At 40.7% G+C, this 25,989-nt stretch overlaps 1 protein-coding gene across 2 annotated transcripts in view; it reads right to left on the minus strand.

Moving 5' to 3' along the window:
* The window catches only part of LOC136864489 (transmembrane protein 120 homolog), a 182,452-nt gene that overhangs the window by 133,481 nt on the left and 22,982 nt on the right, over positions 1–25,989 (minus strand). For both annotated transcript variants that reach the window (XM_067141525.2, XM_067141526.2), the window contains 2 exons: positions 3,605–3,781; positions 3,425–3,517 (listed from right to left, as the gene is read on the minus strand). In XM_067141525.2, the coding sequence (XP_066997626.2) occupies positions 3,425–3,517; positions 3,605–3,781 (270 nt within the window). The remainder of the gene's footprint in view (positions 1–3,424; positions 3,518–3,604; positions 3,782–25,989) is intronic.

Consider the following 25,989-nt stretch of genomic DNA (forward strand, 5'->3'; position numbering starts at 1 on the left):
AGTCCTACCCTTAACCTTGAACTTGGGTCCATACAACATCAGAGTCAAACCTCAGGCAAGGTTTTTAGGTCTCACATATGACACTCGACTGACATGGTCGCCACATATATCTGAGCTTACACCAAAACTGGAAAGATCTATGAATATTCTTCGTGCTCTCACCCGAACATGGTGGGGAGCTGATCCCTGTGTTCTCCTTCTCCTATATCGCAGTTTGATCCGATCCAAAATGGATTATGGGAGTATGTTTTATCATAACGGAAGCAAAATCGCTTTGCGCAAGCTGGACAGAATACAATATAGCTGTGTCAGAACCTGCATTGGAGCAATGGCTTCGACACCAACAAATGCGTTGTTACTAGAGTGCGTCGAACCTCCTCTTGCTGTACGTCGACAATATTTAGCAGACAAATTTGTATTATCCAGGATGTACAACAATGAACCACCAATCTGCAGCAGTCTGGATGATTTAGAAACAGTTATGAGAGAACACGGACACCGGAAATGGATGAAAAATATATGCCTTCTGAACAGTCTTCAGTTTCTACGCCCCATGCTTCCATCGTCAACACCCCACAAGTCTTGCCTTGCTTTTGAGATTCCGTACTCCTACTTATTGTTTTCTGTTCCAATACATCTTTTTACAACAGACTTACTTCCTCTAACCACAGTTCAGTCTTACTTTGTGGAATATACTCAAAGACAGTGGCCCAATGCTCTTCAAATCTTCACTGATGGCTCAAAAATACCCTCACCACCTGCAGTGGGATGCGCTTTTTACTGTCCCGCAACTGAAGAATCTCGTTTATTCACTTTACCAAATGACTGGTCTATTTTTACAGCAGAAGCTGTCGCTATTTCCGAAGCTCCAGCATACAGTTTAAGAGTTAAACCTTCTGCAGTTCTTATAATTACTGACTCTCTCAGTGTCTTGAAGACTTTACAGTCACCTGCTACATACAAACTAACGGTTCATCAAATTCAGATCATTCAGAGAATTCGACAACTTACTCGCCTCAATATTGCTGTACACTTTCTTTGGATACCTAGTCATAAAGGTATCAAACACAACGAGCATGTTGACCGGCTCGCTAGAGCAGCAACGCATTTGGGCGAACGGTTAGATTCACCAGTGTCTATTCGAGACTACGTGCCACGTATCAAGCAGCGTTCCTGGACGCAAATTGAAGAAGAATGGTATATTACAAAAGGGCAACGGGGAAAACAATACGCTGCAGTCCAACCATACCCTCCTCACTCACCTTGGTTCTCCAAATGGAATGCTTGTCGCCGATACATCACTTCTCTTATTCGCATGAGGTTCAACCACGGCAGTTTTGCAAATCATCTCTATCGGATAGGAGTCCTAAACTCGCCCTACTGTTCCTGTGACCGCCAAGCAATCGCTGACCTCAACCACATCTTCTTCTCGTGCCATCTTTATAATGTACAGCAGGAAAAATTTATAACAACTTTACTTTCATTGAACTTCCAACTACCACTCAACATCCAGTGCATTTTATCATCCCAACAACCAGAAGCGTATAATGCAATCGCCTTATTCTTAAAAGACACCGATTTAAGATTATAAAGTTTGATGTGATACTACTTCAGAAAAACTACGTAAACATACTACAGTAGCAGTGTCCCAATTTGTTCCTTTTTTTTCTCTTCGTATGTGTGTGCGCGCATTCTGTACGGGCTCGGAACGTAATACCATTATAATACTATGGAAGATTCATAGGTGTATATGTATTCTAAATGTATATTTAATGTATATGCTTTGTTATCTAATGTATATCTAGCTGGCTGTTTGGTCTGGCACCTAAAGCCAATAAATTAATTAAAAAAAAACAATTTATTGTATTCGAGATTCATTTGAAGCCAACAGTACTGTTCAGGATGTGCATAAGAAAAGGTCTGTCCAACCAAAAACATCAATAAGTCCAGCTCCCAGCGCTGTTATGGTGAAACATTTTACTAGGTCACCTCAAAACTCTGAATCAGAGTGTAGGCGAATGCGGGGTAAGCCAATCAATCGTACAACGAATTCTGAAAGCTGCAAAGTGGAAAGTGTACATTACAAGATCGCTGCACACTATGAATGAGGAAGACCTGGATCGAAGGATGGAGTACGGCGAGTGGCTTGAAGGCATGTTTTGCGAAGATGAACGGTTTGCAGGGATGGTTATCTGGTCCGGATGAGGCGCAATACAAACTGTACTGTACTGTAAACCGCCACAACTGCGCGTACTGGGCTCTTGAAAATCCTCGCGTACACATGAACAAACATGTTAATCTACCCGGTGTTAATGTGTGGTGTGGTCTGTCATCGTGCGGTTTGACTGGCCCATTCTTCTTTGATGGTACCACACTGGTGAGGGGCATCATCTCATGCTGCAAACATCAATTTTATCTGTCATCCAAGAGATGCTTGGAAATGATTTTACCCATAACAAGATGGTGTCCCGCCTCACTACCAGAGAGATGTTAGAGTCTATTGGATGAAAATCTACCTGGACGATAGGTCGAAGACGAGCTGTTGAGTACCCACCACGGTCTCCAAACCTTACACCTCTTGACTTCTACCTATGGGGGACCTTGAAAAATGAAGTATATCAACAGAAGCTAGATACAATGAACGAGCTACAAGAAACCACTGAGGCGTCCTGCGCTGCTATCACAACGGCAACACTGACAGCCGTACTTCGGTGATCAGTTCAGCGGCATCGATGTTGTTTGGCTGTTAATGGGGGTCACTTTGTACACACAAAATAACCTTCCCCCTGTGCAAGAATTGTAAAAGTATGTCATTTTGTTTCATTAATACTATCAAAGAGTGTCTACATTTTTCTGGACCCCTCTGTATATCCCGAGAACTAGCTGGGTGCGAGATCATTTTAAATACTTATTTTGCAATTTGCTTTATGTTACACTGACACAGGTAGGTCTTATGGTGATGATCAGATAGGAAGTGGGAGTGGGAAGGAAAATATTGAGGCCTTAATTGAAGTACAGCCCAACATTTGCCCAGTGTGAAAATGGGAAACCATGGAAAACCATCATCAGGGCTGCTGACAGTAGGTTTGAATCCACAACCTCCCGAATGCAAGCTGAGCAAGTAGAGACAAACTTGCATCATACTGTACAAGAATGCTTTTGTATTCGTACATCTTGCGTACAATTTGTGCCAGTGGCTAACACCAATACAGTTCATTATTTGCACGACGTTACTCTGGAGGTTGTTACACTGATCAAATTAAATGAGTCCTGTCCACCTTTGTGCATTTTTTTTTTAGTGTCCAATGATCAGAGTATGATTTTATTTTACTTTTAGACCTGTCACACTGCAAAATTCTCTCTCAATTGGAAGAGATGAGCAGATCCTATTGAACACTACATATTACAATCAATTTTGACTTACCTTACACTGGCGAAAATATTTGCAGTAGCTAATAAAAGGCATATGATGCTCAATACTAGTTTAAATTTTTCATATTCATTTTTGTATCGAAATCTGTAAATAGAAAAACAAAAAGATCAGTTAAGTCCAATTAATTAATGCACAAGTAGATCTATGATTATACATCAGCAGTATACGCACTTGTCATTTGTATTTAGCATGGAGACATTTACACTTCCTAAGATCACACTGAGATACAGCCCACTTTGCTTGGGAAGACCCTGTTCCATCTCGCTAAGCTGTTCCTTTCTGTCCCTTATCTTCTTCTTAAGTCTAACAGCGTCTTCAACATCATAATCTTGAGACATGACATGAAGTCTGAAAAACAGAAAAATATGTTTATGAACAGAATAACTGGAACAGCCAGCAACTGCCGAGTTCCGTAAGTCTATTAAAAAGGTCTTTCAGTCAGCAAAGCAACTGATGACTCGCAGGGACTGAGCTTCATTGGTCTAGATTCGTGTTTGCTCAGTCCTGTGAGATAATAGGAGATTTGCCTAATCCAAAATGCTTGCTATCTTTGTATGGTAAACCAGTATTAACTTACACGAGATTCATTATGCTGACCATAACATATCCAGTCCTCCATTAAGGGAGGCAGCCCCAGGTCAGCAGACCAACAGCTAACTAGGTAAGTGATGCCAAAGTGTTTATGGTAAAAATGATGTTAACTTCAATAAAAATTTCAATGAAAACCAAAGAGCTAAAAAGATCATTTGTTAACTAAAGAAAAACACTATTAATTTACATATATAACTGAATAAAACATTTATACTTCTAACCTAAAAAATTCTGAAGCCAATTTTAATTCAAGAAAGACATTTTTATTAAGCATGAATCATCAATAACCCTCGCATAGAACTGGTACAAATTACAAACTACAGTACACGTATTTAACCATGTAATGGACATCAAAACTTGGACCATCCACAATGTGAAATAATCATGGTATTAATCGCGATATAGCAAACCAATAGGGATTACAAATGAAGTATTTATTGTTTTGCTATAAACAAGTCTATGATCGATCCAACAATAGCTAGCATCAGCCTTTTTTTTTGTTGCTATTTTGTTTTACGTCGCACCAATACAGATAGGTCTTATGGCGACGATGGGATAGGAAAGGCCTACGAAAGGGAAGGAAGCGGCCTTAAGATACAGCCCCAGCATTTGCCTGGTGATGAAAATGGGAAACCACAGAAAACCATTTTCAGGGCTGCCGACAGTGGGGTTCGAACCCACTATCTCCCGGATGCAAGCTCACAGCTGCATGCCGCTAAGCGTATGGCCAACTCGCATGGTAGTATACAGTGGTAATGTATATTTTCTGCAGATACTTCTCTACAGTTTGTGCTCTAAATACACTGGATTACACATTGTCCATACAATCTAGACATCTTAGAACTGTTCAAATACCCTATAACACTACTTTTTACTTTGGGAGACTTTCTCCACTTCATCACATTCACCATCGTTTCCTCCCATTCTGGAACCGCCTTTTACAGCTTTAATGATGATTCGATCTGAAGAGATTTCATTGGTTAGTATTTCAGAGTCCACATTGATAAAATCACCAATTTCAACAGAATTTTCACCAACATATACAAGCAATTCCTTCAGTGTTACGTCATCTTTCTCCAATGTTACATACATGTTATCCAAACTAGCATGGCAGAAATAGTTCTGTATAGTGACCAACACATTGCCCCATGCCTTATGCATAAACTGACTGCATTCAGAATATTGATAGATACCACAGAAGCACATCACGGTTTTTAGCTTGCTCGATTTGCTTGTGGAAAATAAGTAGGCAAAATGAACAGCTTTGTTTGTGAATAAGCAGTCATAAAATGCATAATGGAAATACACTTTTGAGATAGATTACTTAGGCCTTTGGAAAATCTATGTACAATCATAGTAAATCTAAAATTACTGGAAATTCTAGCTTTATTAATACGATATCTAAATTAAATAAATTACAATACAAACATCGTACCTATTATTGACAATAACAATTAAAAAAAAACAGCAGCAGCACTACGAAGGGCTAAGAAAAGCGTGAAACACAAGGTATGTTTTCCTATAATTTCGAGTTTACTGTTCCATTCTATTCTCTCCATCACTTCTTGTTCTCCCCTCTCCCCTCTGTTCTATTTCTTTTCCTTCATCTTCACCCTCTCAAACCATATCACAGTTGTGGTGAACAATGAGCACTGTATTTTTTCTTTTTTACAATTTGCTTTACATCGCACCGACATCAGATAGGTCTTATGGCGACGATGGGATAGGAAAGGGCTAGAGTGGGAATGAAGCAGTCGTGGCCTCAATTAAGGTACAGTCCCCCGCATTTGCCTGGTGTGAAAGTGGAAAACCATTTTCAGGGATGCTGGCAGTAGGGTTCAAACCCACTCTCTCCCAAATACAAGCTCTTAGTTGCGAGCACTGTACTAACCACTTCTCAATAAACTTGTGCATCTTTCTTGCACCACCACGATTGATTTAGAGGAATTTCTTTCGCTTGAGGGCCTTATGGTTCGTATGCAAAGAATAGGACGAGACATGACCAAATCTGGAGTACACATCACTCATTTTCTGCCACCATCACAATAGATTACATGATTCATCTCAAGGAATCATAAAGTTGAAACACAATTCATTCATATATGCTTAACTTTCACATCATTCCTGGAAATCTGCATCAATGAGATTTTCTTTTTTTCCTTTATGCCAGCCTGCCTGGTGGCCATGATTGTTATGGTGTCAAGTCTTTATGATCTGGCACCATGGTTAGCTGGTTCAAGTTCTGTTTGTGAATGAAAAAAGTCCCCACCAGAATGTTGGCCAGCAGAAAAAGTGGCAAACAATTACTAAACACTAGATTGCATGCCAAAAGCATGGATTCAATTCCAAACCCCTCTGCAGTGTTCATGTGGCTTGAGGGCATCGTCCGTTGAATAGCGGCGTTACACATTGAGCACAATCCCCGTTGGTATTACTCGACATAAGTAACCTATGTGCTCACACCAGATTTTGACCACCCCCTACCTCATCACACACCCAGGCGTGCATGGGTGTCGACTACAAAGACCTGCATCAGGCCTCACTATAGACTACAAGACAATATAACCATATATTGTTATTCCTTTTTGTTTGGGTAGGTTTGCTGTACAAAACCTCGGAAACTAAAATAGTAGTAGTAATAGTAGTAATAACCTAGAATTCATCTTTTTCTTCTTCATGGAATTTTCCCAAAACCTGCGGTCAGCATGTTGTATGGAATTAGCCCATGACCAGTTGCCTTTCCTGATGCCAATCCTATGTGGAGGGACGTATTCATTATTACTTGTTTCTGTGGTGGTTTGCAGTGTGATCCATGAAGACATGACTTAAAAAGAACAAAAACACCCAGCCCAGAGCTAGAGGAACTAGACACAGTTAAGATCCCCCAACTAGCTATAACTCAAACCCGGGGCCCTTTGAACCGATGCTGACAATTCACCCACAATGCTGGACATAGCTGAACTGTAAAAATAACACACACTAATTAATGAATTACCAAATTATCTTGCTTAAAAGTTTTGAGCACAACACTAGCTTTTTCCTCCTCAGAGAACATTCTGCAATGTCGAAAAGGAGGCCACACAGGAACATTGCAATTTAATAGTAACTATACAGTTTTTAAAACTTTGCTTGTAAATACATGTTTGTTGTTTTTTTTTCAGTGTGCTTATATTCCGTAATATATGAACAAGAATTTTTTTTTTTTTTTTTTTTTTTTTTTTTTTTTTTTTTTGCTAGTTGCTTTACGTCGCACCGACACAGATAGGTCTTATGGCGACGACGGGACAGGGAAGGGCTGGGAGTGGGAAGGAAGCGGCCGTGGCCTTAATTAAGGTACAGCCCCAGCATTTGCCTAATGTGAAAATGGGGAAACCACGGAAAAACAAGAAAATCAGCTATTATAATTTTGTTAGTTTTTCAGCTGTAAGAGGGGAGAAAAATAATAAGAAGTACTGGAGTGAAAGAGATAAAGATTTATTTTTAAAAATGCATCCTTTGAATACTCTACATTAAGTTTTTCTTTTCTATCTCTCAATTTATGGTAGTTTCTCCAAACGATTTTTAAAATGACACCAAGTAGAGTGCTGAAACAGGGTTCACATTAATGTATCCTAAAAACATCATCAGATAAACAATCCTAGCCAACTCTGACAAGGTTACAAGCCACCATGCAGCTGCAAGCAGTGCAGCTTGTGGTAATCAGCAAGAACAGGCAAAAGCATAGTGAACCGCACATTCGTAAGGTGTTCAGCAATAGAAGGAAACTTGCATGCATGTTACAATCTAAGTCAAGCAGGAAGCAAGCCTTGTGAACAAGTAGTAAGTACACTCTGTATGAAGAGTCAGTTCTTTCCTGTAATAGTTCTTGAAACTCTCAAATAGCTTACACAAACAGTAAGACAAATAGGTCTGCAACTTCCTGCATACGTAGGATTTTTGTCAGACTAGAGGATAGGAATTACTATGCCCTCTTGCCACCGAGACAGAAACTCACCCTCTACTATCCAGATTCGGTTGAACACAAAAAGAAGATGTAATAGACTATCGTCACCAAGGTGTTGCAACATCTGGTTATGAACATTGTCTGGCCCAGGAGACGTGTCCTTACAAAGAGCCAAGGTACTGCGGAGTTCCCACTCTGTAAAGGGCACGCTATAGTCCTCTGAAGCTTGAGTGGCAAAACTAAGGTGATGACATTCTGCCTCCCGCTTCAAAACAAGGAAAAAAACAATGGTAATTCCTGGAGCCAGATACATCAGCGAAATGACTGGCTAGATGTTAAGCAATCGAGAGTGGTTCAGTCACGATACTGCCTGCAATGGAAATTCCTGGTAAAAAGGATGATTCCTGGATAAGCAAAATACATTGAAGTTTAGTCCACACTTGAGATGATGGAGTATGACGCCATAAAAGACACATACCTCTCCCACCAAGCTTTCTTACTTTGGCGAATATGAACTTGCGCCTTAGCGCAGAGTTTTTTAAATGTTACCAAGTTGTCTACAGTCGGCTGCCTACGATAACGTTTATGCGCGCGACGGCGTTCTTTTATAGCTACTGCAATTACTTGGTTCCACCAAGGAAGAAGTTTTAGGCGAGGAGTCCCTGAAAAGGAGGTAATAAACACTTCAGCAGCAGTAAGAATAACTTGTGTTATGCAAGTTATTTCGCCGTCTACGGTCCACCTGGTCTCGTCATGAAAGACGGGCTAGTGATGTGAACTTTGGCCAATCAGTATGTTTGAGAATCCATCGAGGAGGAGCCTCGACAGATTTTTGTTTCAACAAGGTAAGAATAATTGGAAAAAGGACACTGTCACAGAGATCATTGTGTGTATTCCACCGAAACAGCAGAACCAACGTTCAGCTGCATAGACTTACATCTATGCGAGAGTATGTGCCGTAACATACACCGAAATGAGTTGGTTCACCCGTGTTCAAAATACATAAATCCAGCTCTGTTACTAATGTTTCCAACTCCCTACCCCTGCGCCAAGGCGTTTCAAGGCCCCATATGGGGTGATGGGTGTTAAAATCTCCCAATAAGAGAGAGGGAGGGAGGTGGAAGCTGATCTATAAGATCAATTACATCATTTATGTTAAGAGGCTGGCCTGGTGGAAAATAAACATTGCACACAGTTGCTATGACAGGCAGAGGTACCCGCACCACAACTGCTTCCAGTGGGGTTCACAGAGGATCCTCTTCACTATACGTATCAGAATGAACAAAAATACCCACGCCATCAGACGCCCGGTGTTCTGTCGAGTATAATCTGAAATTTCTCAAGACCGTAAGTTGACCTGATCCGAGGTTTGTCTCCTCAATAAAGACTAGACTTGCCGCGAACTCACTAACGAGCTGGCGTAGCTCAGCAAGTTGCCCGCCATAACCATTACAGTTCCACTGTAACAGTGCCATAGTGTGGAATATGTCCCGCTACGAGGGGAGTGGGCAGGTTTTGGAGCAGGTAGACCTGCTGGTGCAGACTCATACTCTCCAGATGGAGGGCATGATTTTCCCTTCATAGAAGTGCAGGACAGCCCTGGAATATGTCCCGCTACGAGGGGAGTGGGCAGGTTTTGGAGCAGGTAGACCTGCTGGTGCAGACTCATACTCTCCAGATGGAGGGCATGATTTTCCCTTCATAGAAGTGCAGGACAGCCCGGTAAGGGCGTTCCTCTTCTCCGCCTTCTTTTCATGTTTACACGGGCTCGGTAATAGTTTACCAGCCCTGGTAGACGATGCCACCTCCACCGGCTTGGGCACGGCTTTCACTGACCTCTGATTGGTGGGAGACTTGGACTTCCCCTCCTGCTGCGCCGGCTTAGGAGTCCCACCCGGCACAGACTTCTTTGTGGTCGAAGGTGGGGTGGTACCCCCCTTCGAGCTTTTACTCCTTGCGGCTTCAATCGCAGGAGCAACAGCTGCCATGGGCGCGGCGATCACATCAGATTTAGATGATATAAACTATGAATCTGGAAGACGTGCTATGTTCATATAGTTTAACGTCTTGGTGGGTGCATTCATAGCATTGAACTTATGGTGTGCTTTCTGGTAGGAAAGACTATCCAGGGTCTTCATCTCCTGGATCTTCTTCTCACCGAGATATACTGGACAGTTCCGATCTCAGGGCGAGTGAAGACCAGGGCAGTTAGTGCACCTGTAGGGAGTTGAGCAATCCTCTGTGTCGTGAGCTCCTCTGCCTAATGTACCACCTACAGACTGATTAGAGCAAAGAAATACCATGTGCCCGAACCTCTGGCACTGATAGCAGCGCATGAGATGAGGGATGTACGGCTTAACATCGCAGCAATAAGTTGTTACCATGACTTTTTCTGGTAACACTGACAATTTGAAGGAGACAATGAACGCACCAGTGGCAACGTCCTCGCCGTTGACTTTGTGCGTAATGCACAGGATGGGTGTCACGCCACGGTGCCCCATGTTTTGCATCAACTCATCGTCAGTGTTCAAGATAAGATCACGGTGGAAGATAAATCCACAAACCAGATTCAAGGTCTTGTGCTCTTCCACTTTGACGGGAATATCGCCAAAGTAATCTCACTTGAGCAACAGATCAACTTCCACGGCAGTGCTCGTCTTTAGCAACAAACTACCGTTGCGCATTTTCCTCAGTTGTTCCAAGTTCGCCATAGACACTTTTCTATGTGCCTGCTGAACAAAATAGACTTCACCAGCTTGAAGTTACTCACATGAGTTCTGGTGGCAACCAGAAACCTAGGGAAGCTGGATCCCATTCCTTCACGCTGTGCTTGTTCCCAGGGAGTTGAACCCCTCAAGGAATTACAAGACTTTGGTGGGAGACCACTTTGGGCAGGTCGAAGACGTTTCGAAGCCATGCCCGAAATCATCCTTCCCGAATGCCACCTACTCCGATCAGGGGTCTCTGTAGCCAAACCAAGCAGCCAAGGCAATACCCACCTGATCGTAGCCGGTATTGCCCAGGGTCCGATGTTGGAAAAATGCTTAATACGGGATGACTGAGGCAATGAGCACTACGACTTCCTTCCTCCAGTCACCCTCAATAGCATGTACCCCATAGTGTGTACAGAGCACTAAATATAGAGAAAAAATAAAAAGCAATAATAATATGCCTTCTGGCATTCCGCTGTGCGGGGACCTGTGTTGTCAGGCGGATACTACTGCAAGGGTACACGACGCTCCCACCACCCGATCCCTGGGTGGTCACAAATGGGCTTTCGAGCGTAATCGCACACGTAAGAGGCCCATCTCCAAGCAGCATGCACATCAAGAATTTTGAACCGGTCTACATCTAACCCTCAAAGAACAATAAAATAAAGAGGGAACCAATGGCCAGATGACCCTTTTAGTCGCCTTCCACGACAGGCAGGGATTACCTGTGAAGGTATTCAGCCCCTCCCATCCGCAAGGGGTCCTACACATTATACCAATGCAATCCATGTCCGCGCCTAGGACACCCCTTTTAGCCGCCTCTTACGACAGGCAGGGGATACCGTGGGTGTATTCATCGCCTGCGTGCCCTACCCACAGGAGCTAGGTAACAACTAATAGGGAATCTGCCACCTGGCCAACAGCCCTAAATGCAGATCAATGACCAGTAATTGTCAAACTCCTGAGTCTCGTCAGGAAGCTTGGCTAGGTGCTTAACTTTGGTCTTCAGCACTGACCACAAAGAGCAACCCAGAGCAAACCTTGAAATAGCAAACCATTTCAGCTATACTTGGGCAATGTCCTTTCCATCTACTGCACAAAGTTTTTTTTGTTTGAGGCCTATTTTATCCATTACACTCTGAATCTTGTCCTTGTTTTTAACAACATTGCTGACAGTTCATTTACTCAAGCCAAACTTCCACCCCACATCTCCTTGATAAAATGCATGCTCACAGCCTACTTTTGGTCGTCCTCAACAAGCACATTCCCTCTCCAAATTGATGAGGATTAGTAACTCTGCACTCGACCTTGAAAAGTCTCCAGAAACTTATCTGACCCTGCTGCTTCCGTATTCTCAGCCACTCTGTAATTTCTATCAAAACAAAATCTTCTGGGGACATCTTTAGAACGTCTAGTTCATATAAGAATGTTTGTGAAGAGGAACTGTAATTTTTCTTTTACAGTGATGATCTTCCCTGGATGTTCATTGGTAAGCTAAACAGATGTCCTTTCAGTAGGACAATCATTCTCCTTTTTGCGAATCTCCTTCCTACCAAAATTTGCGAGTATGGCAGGATGCCCAAATGTCCCCCGTAGTCAATTGTTAACTTCAAACATCCCAGGTTTTTATAACACAGCAAGATTGATACCTGTTTGGTAGATTTGCCGCTAGTCTGTATAAACGCTGTGAAATAATTATGTGCATATGCAGTCTTCAGTCACAGAGATGAATGAGCTTCACAAACTCTGGTTCGCAACACTCACACATCTCTAATTCTTTGGATTTGTTTCCAACCTTTATTAACAACATCAGTTTGGTCAGTCAGCTACAACAGCATATTCATTACATGCAAACTGTAACGGACAATAATATTAAAGAAATTTGTTATACTAAACAAGAAAGAACACCAAAACCGAAAAGTACTTTCAACTGTAACTTACAAGAAAGATATACATTCAAGAAGACAAATTAGGACATTGATATCTCTGAACGAAAGTAGCAGAAAACTACTATTTTTTTTTTTTACTAGTGGTTTTACGTCGCACCGACATAGATGGCTCATATGGCGACGACGGGATAGGAAAGGCCTAGGAATTGGAAGGAAGCGGCTGTGGCCTTAAGGTACAGCCCCAGCATTTGGCTCGTGTGAAAATGGGAAACCACGGAAAACCATGCTCAGGGCTCATGTACAGATAAGAAAGGATTTCCACCTTATCAATACATATAACCAACTCTCACTCAACATGCCCAATTTGGACACAATCAGATATGGTGTTTCCTCACGGCATCTTCCTTTAGATAGGGTAATGTCAATTATTGCTTGATATACATGTAAAGGTATTTATGTTCAGCTGATGATGACCAATCAGGATCGGAACCGGTACTGTAAGCTAATTCTTACAATAAACAGTATTGATAAAGTAGAAATCCTTTCTTATCTGTACATGTGTAATCTGTCAATACGGAAATGAAACTCATAAATCAAGATCTTCAGGGCTGCCGACAGTGGGATTCGAACCCACTACCTCCTGGATGCAAGCTCACAGCCGCATGCCTCTAACCGCACAGCCAACTCACCCGGTGCAGAAAATTTCAGTGTCACATATGCTGGAGTTAGCAGCGTAACATAACATATAGCATCTCAAAAGTTATAAATCTGCTGAAATGAGATGAAGTTCTTCAAAAATACAACAACAATATCCAGAAATCTTGAAATCACTGCATATGCAGAAAATTAAGTTTCCGTGGAAAGGACTGCTTGTCATAACTAATTCAAGTGCATTTTGAGCCAAACTTCTCATGCGCCCATACTAAATGGGAGGCCATTGTTACAAACGTATATGCATTTTTTCAATGCAAGAAGTAAAGCCACAATAGGAGGGGCACGTTGCTTTTCCATGCGAACAGACTTCAAGTATGTTAGGAAAAACTTAAAACAGTCCACCTTTTCAATACAAAAATGTTATATTTATTTATAACATATATTTGCACTTGGAAATAGTTTCGACGCTGTGTTTGCGTCATCATCAGCCAAAATGTGGGAAATAGGCAAGATGTAGGCATTTATATTACACAAGGCGTTACATTAAACAATACACATCTTATAAGGAGATAAAAACAGGGACGAATGTAGAAACAAATGAATCGTTGAGAAAACAAAAGTTATACATATTAAAAATAACCTTAACCACATATAAAGTGTTCTTCTTGAATGACTCCTGAATATAAAAAAACACACGCGCACACATTTCTGGAGAGCCAGCAGGCAGGACAAAGTAAAGTGAAACCTTAAGAGTTCTTCTGAGAAGAGTTCCTCATTTTTTCTATGTTCCGACTAACTAATGAAGTCTTCCTTGAGTTCCTGATAAACATACACAACAGGAAATTCTCCTTAACTCTCAACAATAGCTATAAAAGACCAACGGTAAATTGTATTTTAAATACTGCGCAGAGATGTGGAAGCATGATCTTGAACATGATATAACTTCTTCATTTAACCACCTTTGAAAGTTTCTCTCTATATTACATAGCTTCATTAACACACCATTCTGTAGATGCACAAAATAATCTGATAATCTGGTAATCTTCACAGGTCCGGTATTCAGCTCGACAAGAATATGAAATATGTATTGTGTAAGAAATTGGGTTAAATGAAGGAGTTATATTATATTCAAGATCATGCTTTCACGTCTCTGCACAATATTTAAAAATGAAATTTACCGTGGTCTTTATAGCTAATGTTGGAAGTGAAGGAGGATTTCCTGTTGTGCATGTTTGTCAAGAACTCAAGGGAGACTTCATTAGTTAGTCGGAACATAAAAAATGATGAACTCTTCTCAGAAGAACTCTTAAGGTTTCACATTACTTTTTCCTGCCTGCTGGCTCTTCAGAAATGTATGCTCGTGTGTTTTGTATTCATGAATCATTCAAGGCAAATATTTTCGCACTGCAAGTTATGTGGTTAAGCTTATTTTTAATATGTATAACTTTTGTTTTCTCAACGATTCATTTGTTTCTACATTCGTCCCTGTTTTTATCTCCTTATAAGATGTGTATTGTTTAATGTAACGCCTTGTGTAATATAAATGCCTACATCTTGCCTATTTCCCACATTTTGGCTGATGATGACGCAAACACAGCGTCGAAACTAGTTCCAAGTGCAAATACATGTTATAAATAAATATAACATTTTTGTATTGAAAAGGTGGACCGTTTTAAGTTTTTCCTAACATCCTTTCTCAGTTCAATACGGACAAAATGAAATTCCTATGTTTAGACTTCAAGTATTTTTTTTGCTATGGGCTTTACGTCGCACCGACACAGATAGGTCTTATGGCGACGATGGGATAGGAAAGGCCTAGGAATTGGAAGGAAGCGGCCGTGGCCTTAATTAAGGTACAGCCCCAGCATTTGCCTGGTGTGAAAATGGGAAACCACGGAAAACCATTTTCAGGGCTGCCGATAGTGGGATTCGAACCTACTATCTCCCGGATGCAAGCTCACAGCCGCGCGCCTCTACGCGCACGGCCAACTCGCCCGGTAGACTTCAAGTAAACGCCACCCTTATTTCCCATTCTTTTTCTATACTATGAACCATACAATGGTGTGGAAACAAAACTGATCTACAATAGCAGCCAGCAGAAACCTTAGGCAATATTATTTGGGTACTGAAGTACAGTGCTGGCAGAAAATTACCTACAATAATTGAAATTAACTCACAAGCAAGGTTACTACTTTCCAAGGTGATAAAAAAAAACAAAAATTTTGGTAGAGTTTAAAGAAATGGACAAACAACATATCCAGAAAATTAAACATTTTTGGAGAGACAACTACTAGGCATAGAATGTGGTGGACATATTAACAATGCAATACCGTCAGCCAACAATTGCTTGCCCATTGAGACTGTGATAACGAAGATTTACTCCTCCCTTCACATATAAACAGCTAGGGTGAAACAACTAAAAGAATTCTGTTCATTCATGGACGTTTTACAATTGGCTTTATGTCGCACCGACACAGATAAATCTTATGGTGATGATGGGATAAGAAGAGGTTAGGAGTGGGAAGGAAGTGGCCATGGCCTTAATCGTTTGTGGATATTAATCCTAGGGTACAGTCTTATGCCTGCAGTAACAGAATCTTCCATGTATATTCAGGCTTAAAATCCCACTTTCTCAGTCAAAAACAGTGCCCCTTGTTAGAGAACTTCTCTTCAAGGATCCTCTCCTTCAATTGCGGCTACATTTCATTTATACACTAGCTTCCCTATTTCATAATGTTGTACTGACGGTGGAAGGTGACTAAAACAATGATGCATGCAATGAATGACTTGAGAAGAAATTTTCCTGAACAAAAATCACTTCCGTCTGTTAAAAGTAAAGCGAGCGCTCTTAACATACTGGAAGAAGATGGCTTGATTAGAAAACAAAGTGTACAGGAAACTGCTATGATATTCTATGAAAACTTAATTATGTTGATATTTAGGTATGTGAACACTTCAAAGACATTTTACAGTGGGCTCCATTGAACCATGTTCTTATAAGGTCTGAGCAACGAGTAGAACAACATAGAGGGGCTGTATGCCTGAAGTCTGCACTCCTCGCGGAGGCAAGTACAAGAAACAAAGTAAGTTAGCCTGAGAACATTACTATCAGGTAACAGGAAGATTGTGCGCGGGGACTGAACATCATAAGTTTTAAGAAGTGAAAAGTTAGATTTTCACCTTCAAGTATGCCAGCCGTATGCTCAGCGTAATCTGAGTGTACTGTAGTGTTGCGTATGTATGGTAATTGATGATGATCCCTTTTTTCAGACTTATGTTATGTGAAGTTTTCTTGGTACCTGTTTATCTTTTGCCCTTGAGAGTTCATTTTGTTATGAATTATTCAATGAATACCCAGATATTCAATTTCATGGGATAATAACTGGAGATTTTAATCTACCATCAATAAGTAATAATATGACATAACGCTGGCAGGTCCTTGTTGCTGGGCTCTTGCAAAGGTTTTCATCATCATTCTCTCCATATAGATTTTGAAACTATCTATTATACAAATAAAATTGATAACCCTGAAAGAATTAAGCAACATTTCTCAAAAGCAGATTTTCATAATCTTTACAACAAAATAATAGAAAGTGAAAACTAGGTGTATCTATAAAATAATAAACATTTAAAAAAAACTGAAGATCCTAATCAAGTTGTAAAATACTTGTATATAGCTTTTGACAAGATACTGGATAAGACTGTTCCAAAAATTAACATTAAAAAAAAAAAAAACAGGAAAGCATATCCACCTTGCTTTACAAAGGACACATTTGAAACCACAAAATGGAATATTGGAAATGTGTGAAGAATTCAGAGGACAAGATCATGTTTAAAGAAATGAGAAAGCTTTCAGAATCAATAGAAAATGCATATACAGACCGTTCAAAAGAAGGTCCACAGAATTTACAAATATACACCCATCACCAATTTGGAACTTCATTCAAAATAAATGGAAAAATAGATCAAACCCCATGGTCATGACTAAACTGCATACCTTGGCAAAGAACTAAGCAAATAGCCAATGACCTTGTGACATCGGTAAGGTTTATGTAAGCAATAATTCCAGAGGTTATGAGGTAGGAACTCCCATGAAAACTACTGCATTTCTCAGAGCAGGGACAATGAGAATAACTACATGTGGAACATCACCAATAAAATCGCATATAATATCAGCAAATGCTTTGTGATGACCCATTCTAAGTGAATGATCCCTTTCAGTGTGAGTACTTAATGTAAAGAATTTAAAACAAGTCAAATAAGTAAATGACCTAGGAGTTACAATAAGTAGTAATCTATCATTCAGTTCACATATTGAAATAATAGTAAATACAGCACCCAAACAACTAGGTTTTATTGAACGAAATGCGAAGCAATTTTAAAAAAATTTGCGTGGTCAAAATTACAATGAAATGGCGTGTGGCCTCAGGAGAGGCCTGGTGTCAGTCTTTTGATTTGACACCCGTAGGCGACCTGCACGTCCTGCTGAGGATGAAATGATGACTAAGGTGGCACATACACCCAGTCCCCGTGCTAGGGGAATTAATCAATTATGGTTAAAATTCCCAACCCTACCGGGAATCGAACCCGGGATCCCTGTGACCAAAGGCCAGCACACTAACCCTTTAGCCACAGAGCCGGACAAAATTACAATATGCATTTATCATATGGATGCCAAGTTACAAACGATATATAAAACTGAAAAGGTTCAGAAGAGATTCTTACAGTTTATTACAAGAAGCATCATCAGTGAGCATATATGTTGAGAATTTTATATATAGTAAAACCCTGTTAAGAAGTTCCTGCAGGGAACAAGGAAAATGAATGTGTTAAGTGAGAAAACGTACCAGAATACACTAATAAAAACTATGCAGCAGGGATATGGAAACACTAGATTTGATCTTTTACGTTGCATATCTGCGGGTACAGTGAAAACTATATCTACCACTTCCAAAGATGAGAAAAGGGTATTAAAAGGTGTGAAAAACACGAAAGAACAAATATGAAAACCTTTTTCACTGGGGCTTACAACAACAGTCCACTGAAAGGAGTGAAAAATACCAAACAACAAATATGAAAACATTTGCCTGGGGGCCCATAAAAATATCACACTTTCTAAACCAAATGTTAGCAGAAGGCTTTTATTCCAGAGCAGAAGGTCATTAAATATTATATTATGGTCACATTCCTAGACTATGAATTGGAGATTACACTCGAACATGTGCAACTGGACTTTGGCCGCTGTTTTGAATCCAACAAGGCTTCGACTGACCTGAACGACTGAGGTGAAACTTAAAAGAAGCAAGTTTGAACATTTGCGCCACTTCTGTGAGCTTAAAGATGCAGAAGCCTGTCTACTTTCAGACAGGTTTTAATTGTGTCTTCATTAGTAAGAAATTTCATGACTTTTCCTTATCCATAACTAGGCTATCACAAAAGTATGCACCATGCTAGTTAAGTTCACTTGATTATGTCACCAATCCACATGTAGGCTATCATGCGACAAATATTCGCTAATCTTTACTGTACCATTCAACACAAAGATTTCTAAATTCCGAATGGAAATTATTTTCTGAATGTAAGTTTTATTCACCCCCTAATCAATACAGTATGTTTTACTAGGACTAGTTTAGGCCGTTGTAAACAGCCATCTTCAGCTATTCATAAAACGTCAAGCAGAATTGAATCTTAAAAAGCTATGACAATGAACACAGTCACAAAAACTAACATATGTACACAATTACAATATTCAAGGTTATGAATTTCATTATTGGTTCTGGATTGAATTAAGATTACATATAACTTTACAAAGTTATTCCACCTACTCAATACAGTACAATAATTGCAATGTCTATAAATACATTACAATATGTTATCAAGCCTCCTCTGCGAACCATGTGACCTAGCCGCGGTGGGGAGGCTTGCGTGTCCCAATAATGCAGATAGCCGAGCCGCAGGTGCAACCATATCGGATGGGTATCTGTCGAGAGACCAGACTAACGAATGGTTCGTCGAAAGGGGGGGTAGCAGCCTTTCGGTAGTTGCAAGGGCGGCAGTCTAGATGATTGACTGATACGGCCTTGTAATAATACTCAACAAGGCTTAGCTGTGTTGATACTGCTACACGGCTGAAAGCAACGGGAAACCACAGCCGCAACTACCTCCCGAGGACATGCAGCTCTCTCTGTATAAATGATGTACTGACGATGGCTTCCTCCCGGGTAAAATATTCCGGAGGTAAACTCGTCCTCCGTTCGGATCTCCGGGTGGGGACTACACGAGAAGGGGCGATCATCAGGAAGATGGATACTGACATTCTGCGAGTCGGAGCGTGGAATGTTAGAAGTTTGAATCATTGTGGTAGGTTAGAGAATCTGAAAAGGGAGATGGATAGGCTAAAGTTAGATGTAGTTAGTATAAGTGAAGTACGTTGGCAGGAAGAACAAGATTTTTTGGTCAGGCGACTACTGAATTATCAACACAAAATCAAACAGGGGAAATGCAGGAGTTGGTTTAATAATGAATAAGAAAATAGGGCAGCGGGTAAGCTACTACGACCCGCATAGTGAAAGAATTATTGTCGTCAAGATAGACACCAAACCAATGCCCACCACAATAGTGCAGGTCTATATGCCTACCAGTTCAGCGGATGAAGAAATCGAAAGAATATTAGGAGATAGAAGATTTAATACAATATGTAAAAGGTGACGAGAATCTAATTGTGATGGGAGACAGGAATGCAGTGGTAGGCCAAGGAAGAGAAGGTAGTACAGTAGGAGAATTTGGATTGGGACAAAGGAACAAAAGAGGAAGTCGGCTGGTTGAATTCTGCACTGAACATAATTTAGTCCTTGCCAATACTTGGTTCAAACACCACAAACGACGGCTGTATATGTGAATGAGACCTGGAGACACTGGAAGGTATCAAATAGACTTCATAATGATCAGGCAGAGATTCAGAAACCAGGTGTTGGATTGCAAAACTTTCCCAGGAGCAGACGTGGACTCTGACCACAACTTGTTGGTCATGAAATGCCATCTGAAGTTGAAGAAATTGAAGAAAGGAAAGAATGCAAAAAGATGGGATCTAGACAAGTTGAAAGAAAAGAGTGTGAGGGATTGTTTCAAGGAACATGTTGCACAAGAACTAAATGAAAAAGCTGAAGGAAACACTATAGAGGAAGAGTGGAGAGTCATGAAAAATGAAGTCAGTAGGGCTGCTGAAGAAATGTTAGGAAGGAAGAAAAGATCAACTAAGAATCAGTGGATAACTCAGGAGATACTAGACCTGATTGATGAACGACGAAAATACAAGAACACTAGAAATGAAGAGGGCAGAAAAGAATACAGGCGATTAAAGAATCAAGTGGATAGAAAGTGCAAGGTAGCTAAGGAAGAATGGCTGAAGGAGAAGTGCAAGGATGTCGAAGGCTGTATGGTCCTGGGAAAGGTAGATGCTGCATACAGGAAAATCAAGGAAACCTTTGGAGAAAGGAAATCTAGGTGTATGAATATTAAGAGCTCAGATGGAAAGCCACTTCTAGGGAAAGAAGACAAAGCAGAAAGATGGCAGGAGCATATCCAACAGTTGTATAAAGGTAAAGATGTAGATAATTTGGTTCTGGAACATGAAGAGGCTGTTGATGCTGATGAAATGGGAGACCCAATTTTGAGGTCAGAGTTTGACAGAGCTGTGAGTGACCTAAATAGGAACAAGGCACCTGGAATTGATGACATTCCCTCTGAATTACTGACTGCCTTAGGAGAAACCAGCATGGCAAGGTTATTTCATTTAGTGTGCAAGATGTATGAGACAGGAGAAGTCCCATCCGATTTTCGGCAGAATGTTGTTATACCTATTTCCAAGAAAGCCGGTGCTGACAGGTGTGAAAACTACCGCACCATTAGTTTAGTATCTCATGCCTGCAAAATTTTAACATGTATTATTTACAGAAGAATGGAAAAACAAGTTGAAGCCGAGTTGGGAGAAGATCAATTTGGCTTCAGAAGAAATGTAGGAACACGTGAAGCAATCCTGACTTTACGTCTGATCTTAGAGGATCGAATCAAGAAGGACAAGCCCACGTACATGGCATTCGTAGATCTTGAAAAGGCATTCGATAATGTTGATTGGACCAAGCTATTTATGATTCTGAAGATGATAGGGATCAGATACCGAGAACGAAGAATTATCTACAATCTGTATAAAAATCAGTCTGCAGTGATATGAATCGAGGGCTTTGAAAAAGAAGCAGCAATCCAGAATGGAGTGAGGCAAGGCTGCAGTTTGTCCCCCCTCCTTTTTCAATGTTTACATAGAACAGGCAGGAAAGGAAATCAAAGAGAAATTTGGAAAGGAAATCACAGTCCAAGGAGAGGAAATCAAAACCTTGAGATTTGCCGATGATGATATTTTATCTGAGACTGCAGAAGATCTCGAGAGGTTGCTGAATGGTATGAAGTCTTGGGTAAGGAGTACAAGATGAAAACAAATAAGTCCAAAACAAAAGTAATGGAGTGCAGTCGAACGAAGGCAGGTGATGCAGGAAATATTAGATTAGGAAATTAAGTCTTAAAGGAAGTAGATGAATATTGTTACTTGGGTAGTAAAATAACCAACGATGGCAGAAGTAAGGAGGACATAAAATGCAGACTAGCACAAACAAGGAAGAGCTTTCTTAAGAAAAGAAATTTGCTCACTTCAAACATTGATATCGGAATTAGAAAGATGTTTTTGAAGACTTTCGTGTGGAGCGTGGCATTGTATGGAAGTGAAACATGGACGATAACTAGCTCAGAAAGAAAGAAAATAGAAGCTTTTGAAATGTGGTGTTACAGAAGAATGCTGAAGGAGAGATGGATAGATCGAATCACGAATGAAGAGATACTGAATCGAATTGGTGAGAGGAGATCGATTTGGCTAAATTTGACAAGAAGAGATAGAATGATAGGACACATCTTAAGACACCCAGGACTTGTTCAGTTGTTTTTTTTTTCTTTTTTTTTTTGCTAGGGGCTTTACGTCGCACCGACACAGATAGGTCTTATGGCGACGATGGGAAAGGAAACGCTTAGGAGTTGGAAGGAAGCGGCCGTGGCCTTAGTTAAGGTACAGCCCCAGCATTTGCCTGGTGTGAAAATGGGAAACCACGGAAAACCATTTTCAGGGCTGCCGATAGTGGGATTCGAACCTACTATCTCCCGGATGCAAGCTCACAGCCGCGCGCCTCTGCGCGCACGGCCAACTCGCCCGGTCAGTTGGTTTTTGAAGGAAGTGTAGGTGGTAAGAACGGTAGGGGTAGACCTAGGTATGAATATGACAAGCAGATTAGAGCAGATGTAGGATGCAATAGTTACGTAGAAATGAAAAGGTTAGCACAGGATAGGGTGGCATGGACAGCTGCATCAAACCAGTCTATGGACTGATGACTGAAACAACAACAACATGTTATCAAGGGACTAGTTTCGACCCTATGTGGGTCATCATCAGCCTTCGACCACAAAGAAGTCTGTGCCGGCTGGGACTCTTCAGCCGGCGCAGCAAGAGGGGAAGTCAAGACTCCCACCCGTCTGAGGCCAGCGAAAGCCGTGCCCAAGCCAGCACCATACTTACCAAATTTTATTTTAACGCAGCAATTTACGTATTTTTTTGAACATTTAACTAACTGCTTGTTACCACGTTTAAAAAACAAGACATTAGTAAAGATCTACAATAAGGATTGATTATAAGACTTTGTCATAAGAGTACTTATAACTACTGTGTTCTACTTGCAAGTCATTTTATTCACATTTGTACCTGAAACAGTATCCTCTTATTTACATATAAGAACAATCAGGATCCTGATATATCTTTCGCCCAGGTATGAGATTTTTAGGCTGATTATGCCCTCATTATGCGTGAAACATGTCCCTGTAAAAATTCAAGATGGCGCGTGTTGTGTAGGAGAGCTCCATGTTACCAGCCCGAATTAGCAAGATAATTAGCAGACAGGTCCATTGAGTGTGTGTCAATAATTACACCAGACAACTGACACCTAGTTCTAGTAAAAACATGTCCGTAAAAAGTGCAAATAAGCGTGCGTCGGACTTTGAAACGAAGTTTGATAAACGGATGGATGAGTTCCAAGCTCGCTTGGAACTGTTGACATCAGCCAGTGCCAGCAGGGCTGCCAACTCTAACGACCACGCCGATGAAAGTCTGTCTTCCCTCTGTTCTGAGTTCAAAGACTTCCGCCAGTACATCTCGGCGGAAATTTCTTGTGTAAAGGAGGAGTTATTAGTTGTGCAACAGCGTCTTGACCAGCACGAAGCCAGGGCTGATGAAGCCGAACAATACAGTAGACGGAACTGTCTACTCATACACGGGGTGAAAGAAGAACCGGCTGAGAATGTCTATGCCAAAGTGATAGAGACAGTAAAATCTAACCTACAAGTGGACTTATCGATGGATGACATCGATCGCTGTCATAGATTGGAACCTCTACGCAGATCAGCTGCGGAAGTCGTGACCTCGGGAAACAGGCCGATTATAGTTAAATTCGTCCGGTTTCATGTTCGCGATCGTGTCTGGTGCGCTAAGAAGCTCTTCAAAGGCACCAAACTATTGGTTACGGAGTCATTGACTGCTACAAGAAAAGATCTGTTAAATATAGCCCGAGACCAGCTCGGAGTGCGTAACGTTTGGACCCAGGAAGGAAGAATCATAGTTCTAGGCAAAAACAAAGAAATTTACAGTGACCACTAAAGCGGAACTAAATGCTGTCATTTCAGGGCTAGGTGATTAGTAGCGTACATAACTCATGGACTTACATTTTTATTATAAGTGGTTTTATTATAAGATTAGTGTGAGTGAATGTTTAAATGATTCAAGTGGCTTACGTAGGCAAGAGGAAACCATGGCAAGTTGCCTTCTGTTTATTTTTGATTATGGCTAACACAGGTAATAATGTAGCTTTCTCCCTGGGCAAGGTAAACAATCTTCACCTTGATACTGAACCCTCCCACCGTTCTCTTTCCCTGACTCCTTCTCACTCCGCACGCAGTCACCTGGAGAGAGAATTCACGTCCTTTCCCCGCTCATTACTGTGTGCCCATGTCAATGCTCAGTCTATAATTGCCCATCACACTGAGCTGAAAGCTATTTTTGAAGGAAGCATGGTAAATGTTGTAGCAACACAGTAAATATAGAAGGATTTAATGCACTTTTTCACAATAGACCGAAGCGCCGTGGAGGAGGAGTAGCTCTATACTACAAAATCAATTTAACGGGGAAGATTATACAAACTTCGACATTATCTACTGTCATCTTAACTGAATATATGTTTGTAGAACTATCTGTTGATAAGACTAAAGTACTGATTGGAGTTGTTTACAAACCACCAAAAGCAGGAAACTTCACCACTTCGAAGAAAATTTACGAAGACTCGTACCTACCTACGAACATGTACTCATATCTGGTGACTAACACAAACCTGTTAATAGACTCCACTGAAGCAAATCGTTTACAGAACATATTGCCACTTAACCCCACTCACCACGTGCACACTGCTAACGGATCCTCACACACTCTAATAGATTTACTTATCACAAACAATCCTCAGAAAATACTAAAACACGGACAAACTTCTGTACCTGGTATATCATACCACGATCTCATATATTTAGCTTATTCTTTGAAAGTTCCAAAAACAAAGCCGAAGTGGATAACCTATAGAGACATGAAAAAGTTAAATCCTGAACAATTAATACAAGATGCTAATCTCTGCCCGTGGGACGAAATACTGCACATGACTGACAATGACGAAAAAGTAAAGAGGTTTAACACATTATTGTTGGGATTGCATAACAAACACGTACCTAAACGTACTGCTAGGGTGACTCGCAATGCTGCTCCATGGTTATCAAATGACATTAAGTCCGCAATGGCTGAACGAGATGCACTACACAGATGTTACAAGCAGACATTATCAACTGAAGATTTTGAAAAGTACAGTGTGCTTAGAAAGAAAGATCAACAAATAATCAGAAACAAAAAATATGCGTACTTCCAACAAGTAGCCAGTAACTTGAACACAAAATGTACCTGGAGACAACTCAGATCTGTAGGTATTGGGAGGCAAACTACAAACTCCAATACGCATGACAAATCCGTATGAATTAAATGCCCACTTTACTAGAGAAATAGTTAATACCGACCCTCATATTATACAAACAACAACAAATTCTCTTCAATCTACTCCATTACCACAACGGCATTTGTTCAAATTTCGTAAAATAAATGAAAATGATGTAAGAAGAAAACTAACATCTATCAAATCACAAGCAATCGGAGTGGACGACATCCCGATATCCTTCGTCGTTACCTTGATAGATGTAGTATTGCCAATTTTAACCCACATATGTAACTCATATCTTTCGGAAGGCTACTTCCCAACTGTTTGGAAGGATGCTTTAATTTTCCCAGTACCAAAAAAATCTCTAGCAAATTCTCCATCCGACTATCGACCTGTCTGTATACTTTCTTCACTTTCGAAAGTCTTAGAGAAACTCATGCATGAACAACTGCTCCAATACTTGACGCACCATTCGTTACTTGATCACTTGCAATCTGGATTTAAAAAAGGACATAGTACATCTACTGCTCTTCTAAAAATTACGGGTGACGTAAGAAAAACAATGGACAAACGTAAAGTGACCGTGCTCATTCTCCTAGACTTCAGCAGTGCTTTTGACACTATCAGTACGGACATATTAATAGCGAAATTGCAT

Source organism: Anabrus simplex, chromosome 2, assembly GCF_040414725.1.
Source record: "Anabrus simplex isolate iqAnaSimp1 chromosome 2, ASM4041472v1, whole genome shotgun sequence".
NCBI classification, from domain to species: Eukaryota; Metazoa; Arthropoda; class Insecta; order Orthoptera; family Tettigoniidae; genus Anabrus; species Anabrus simplex.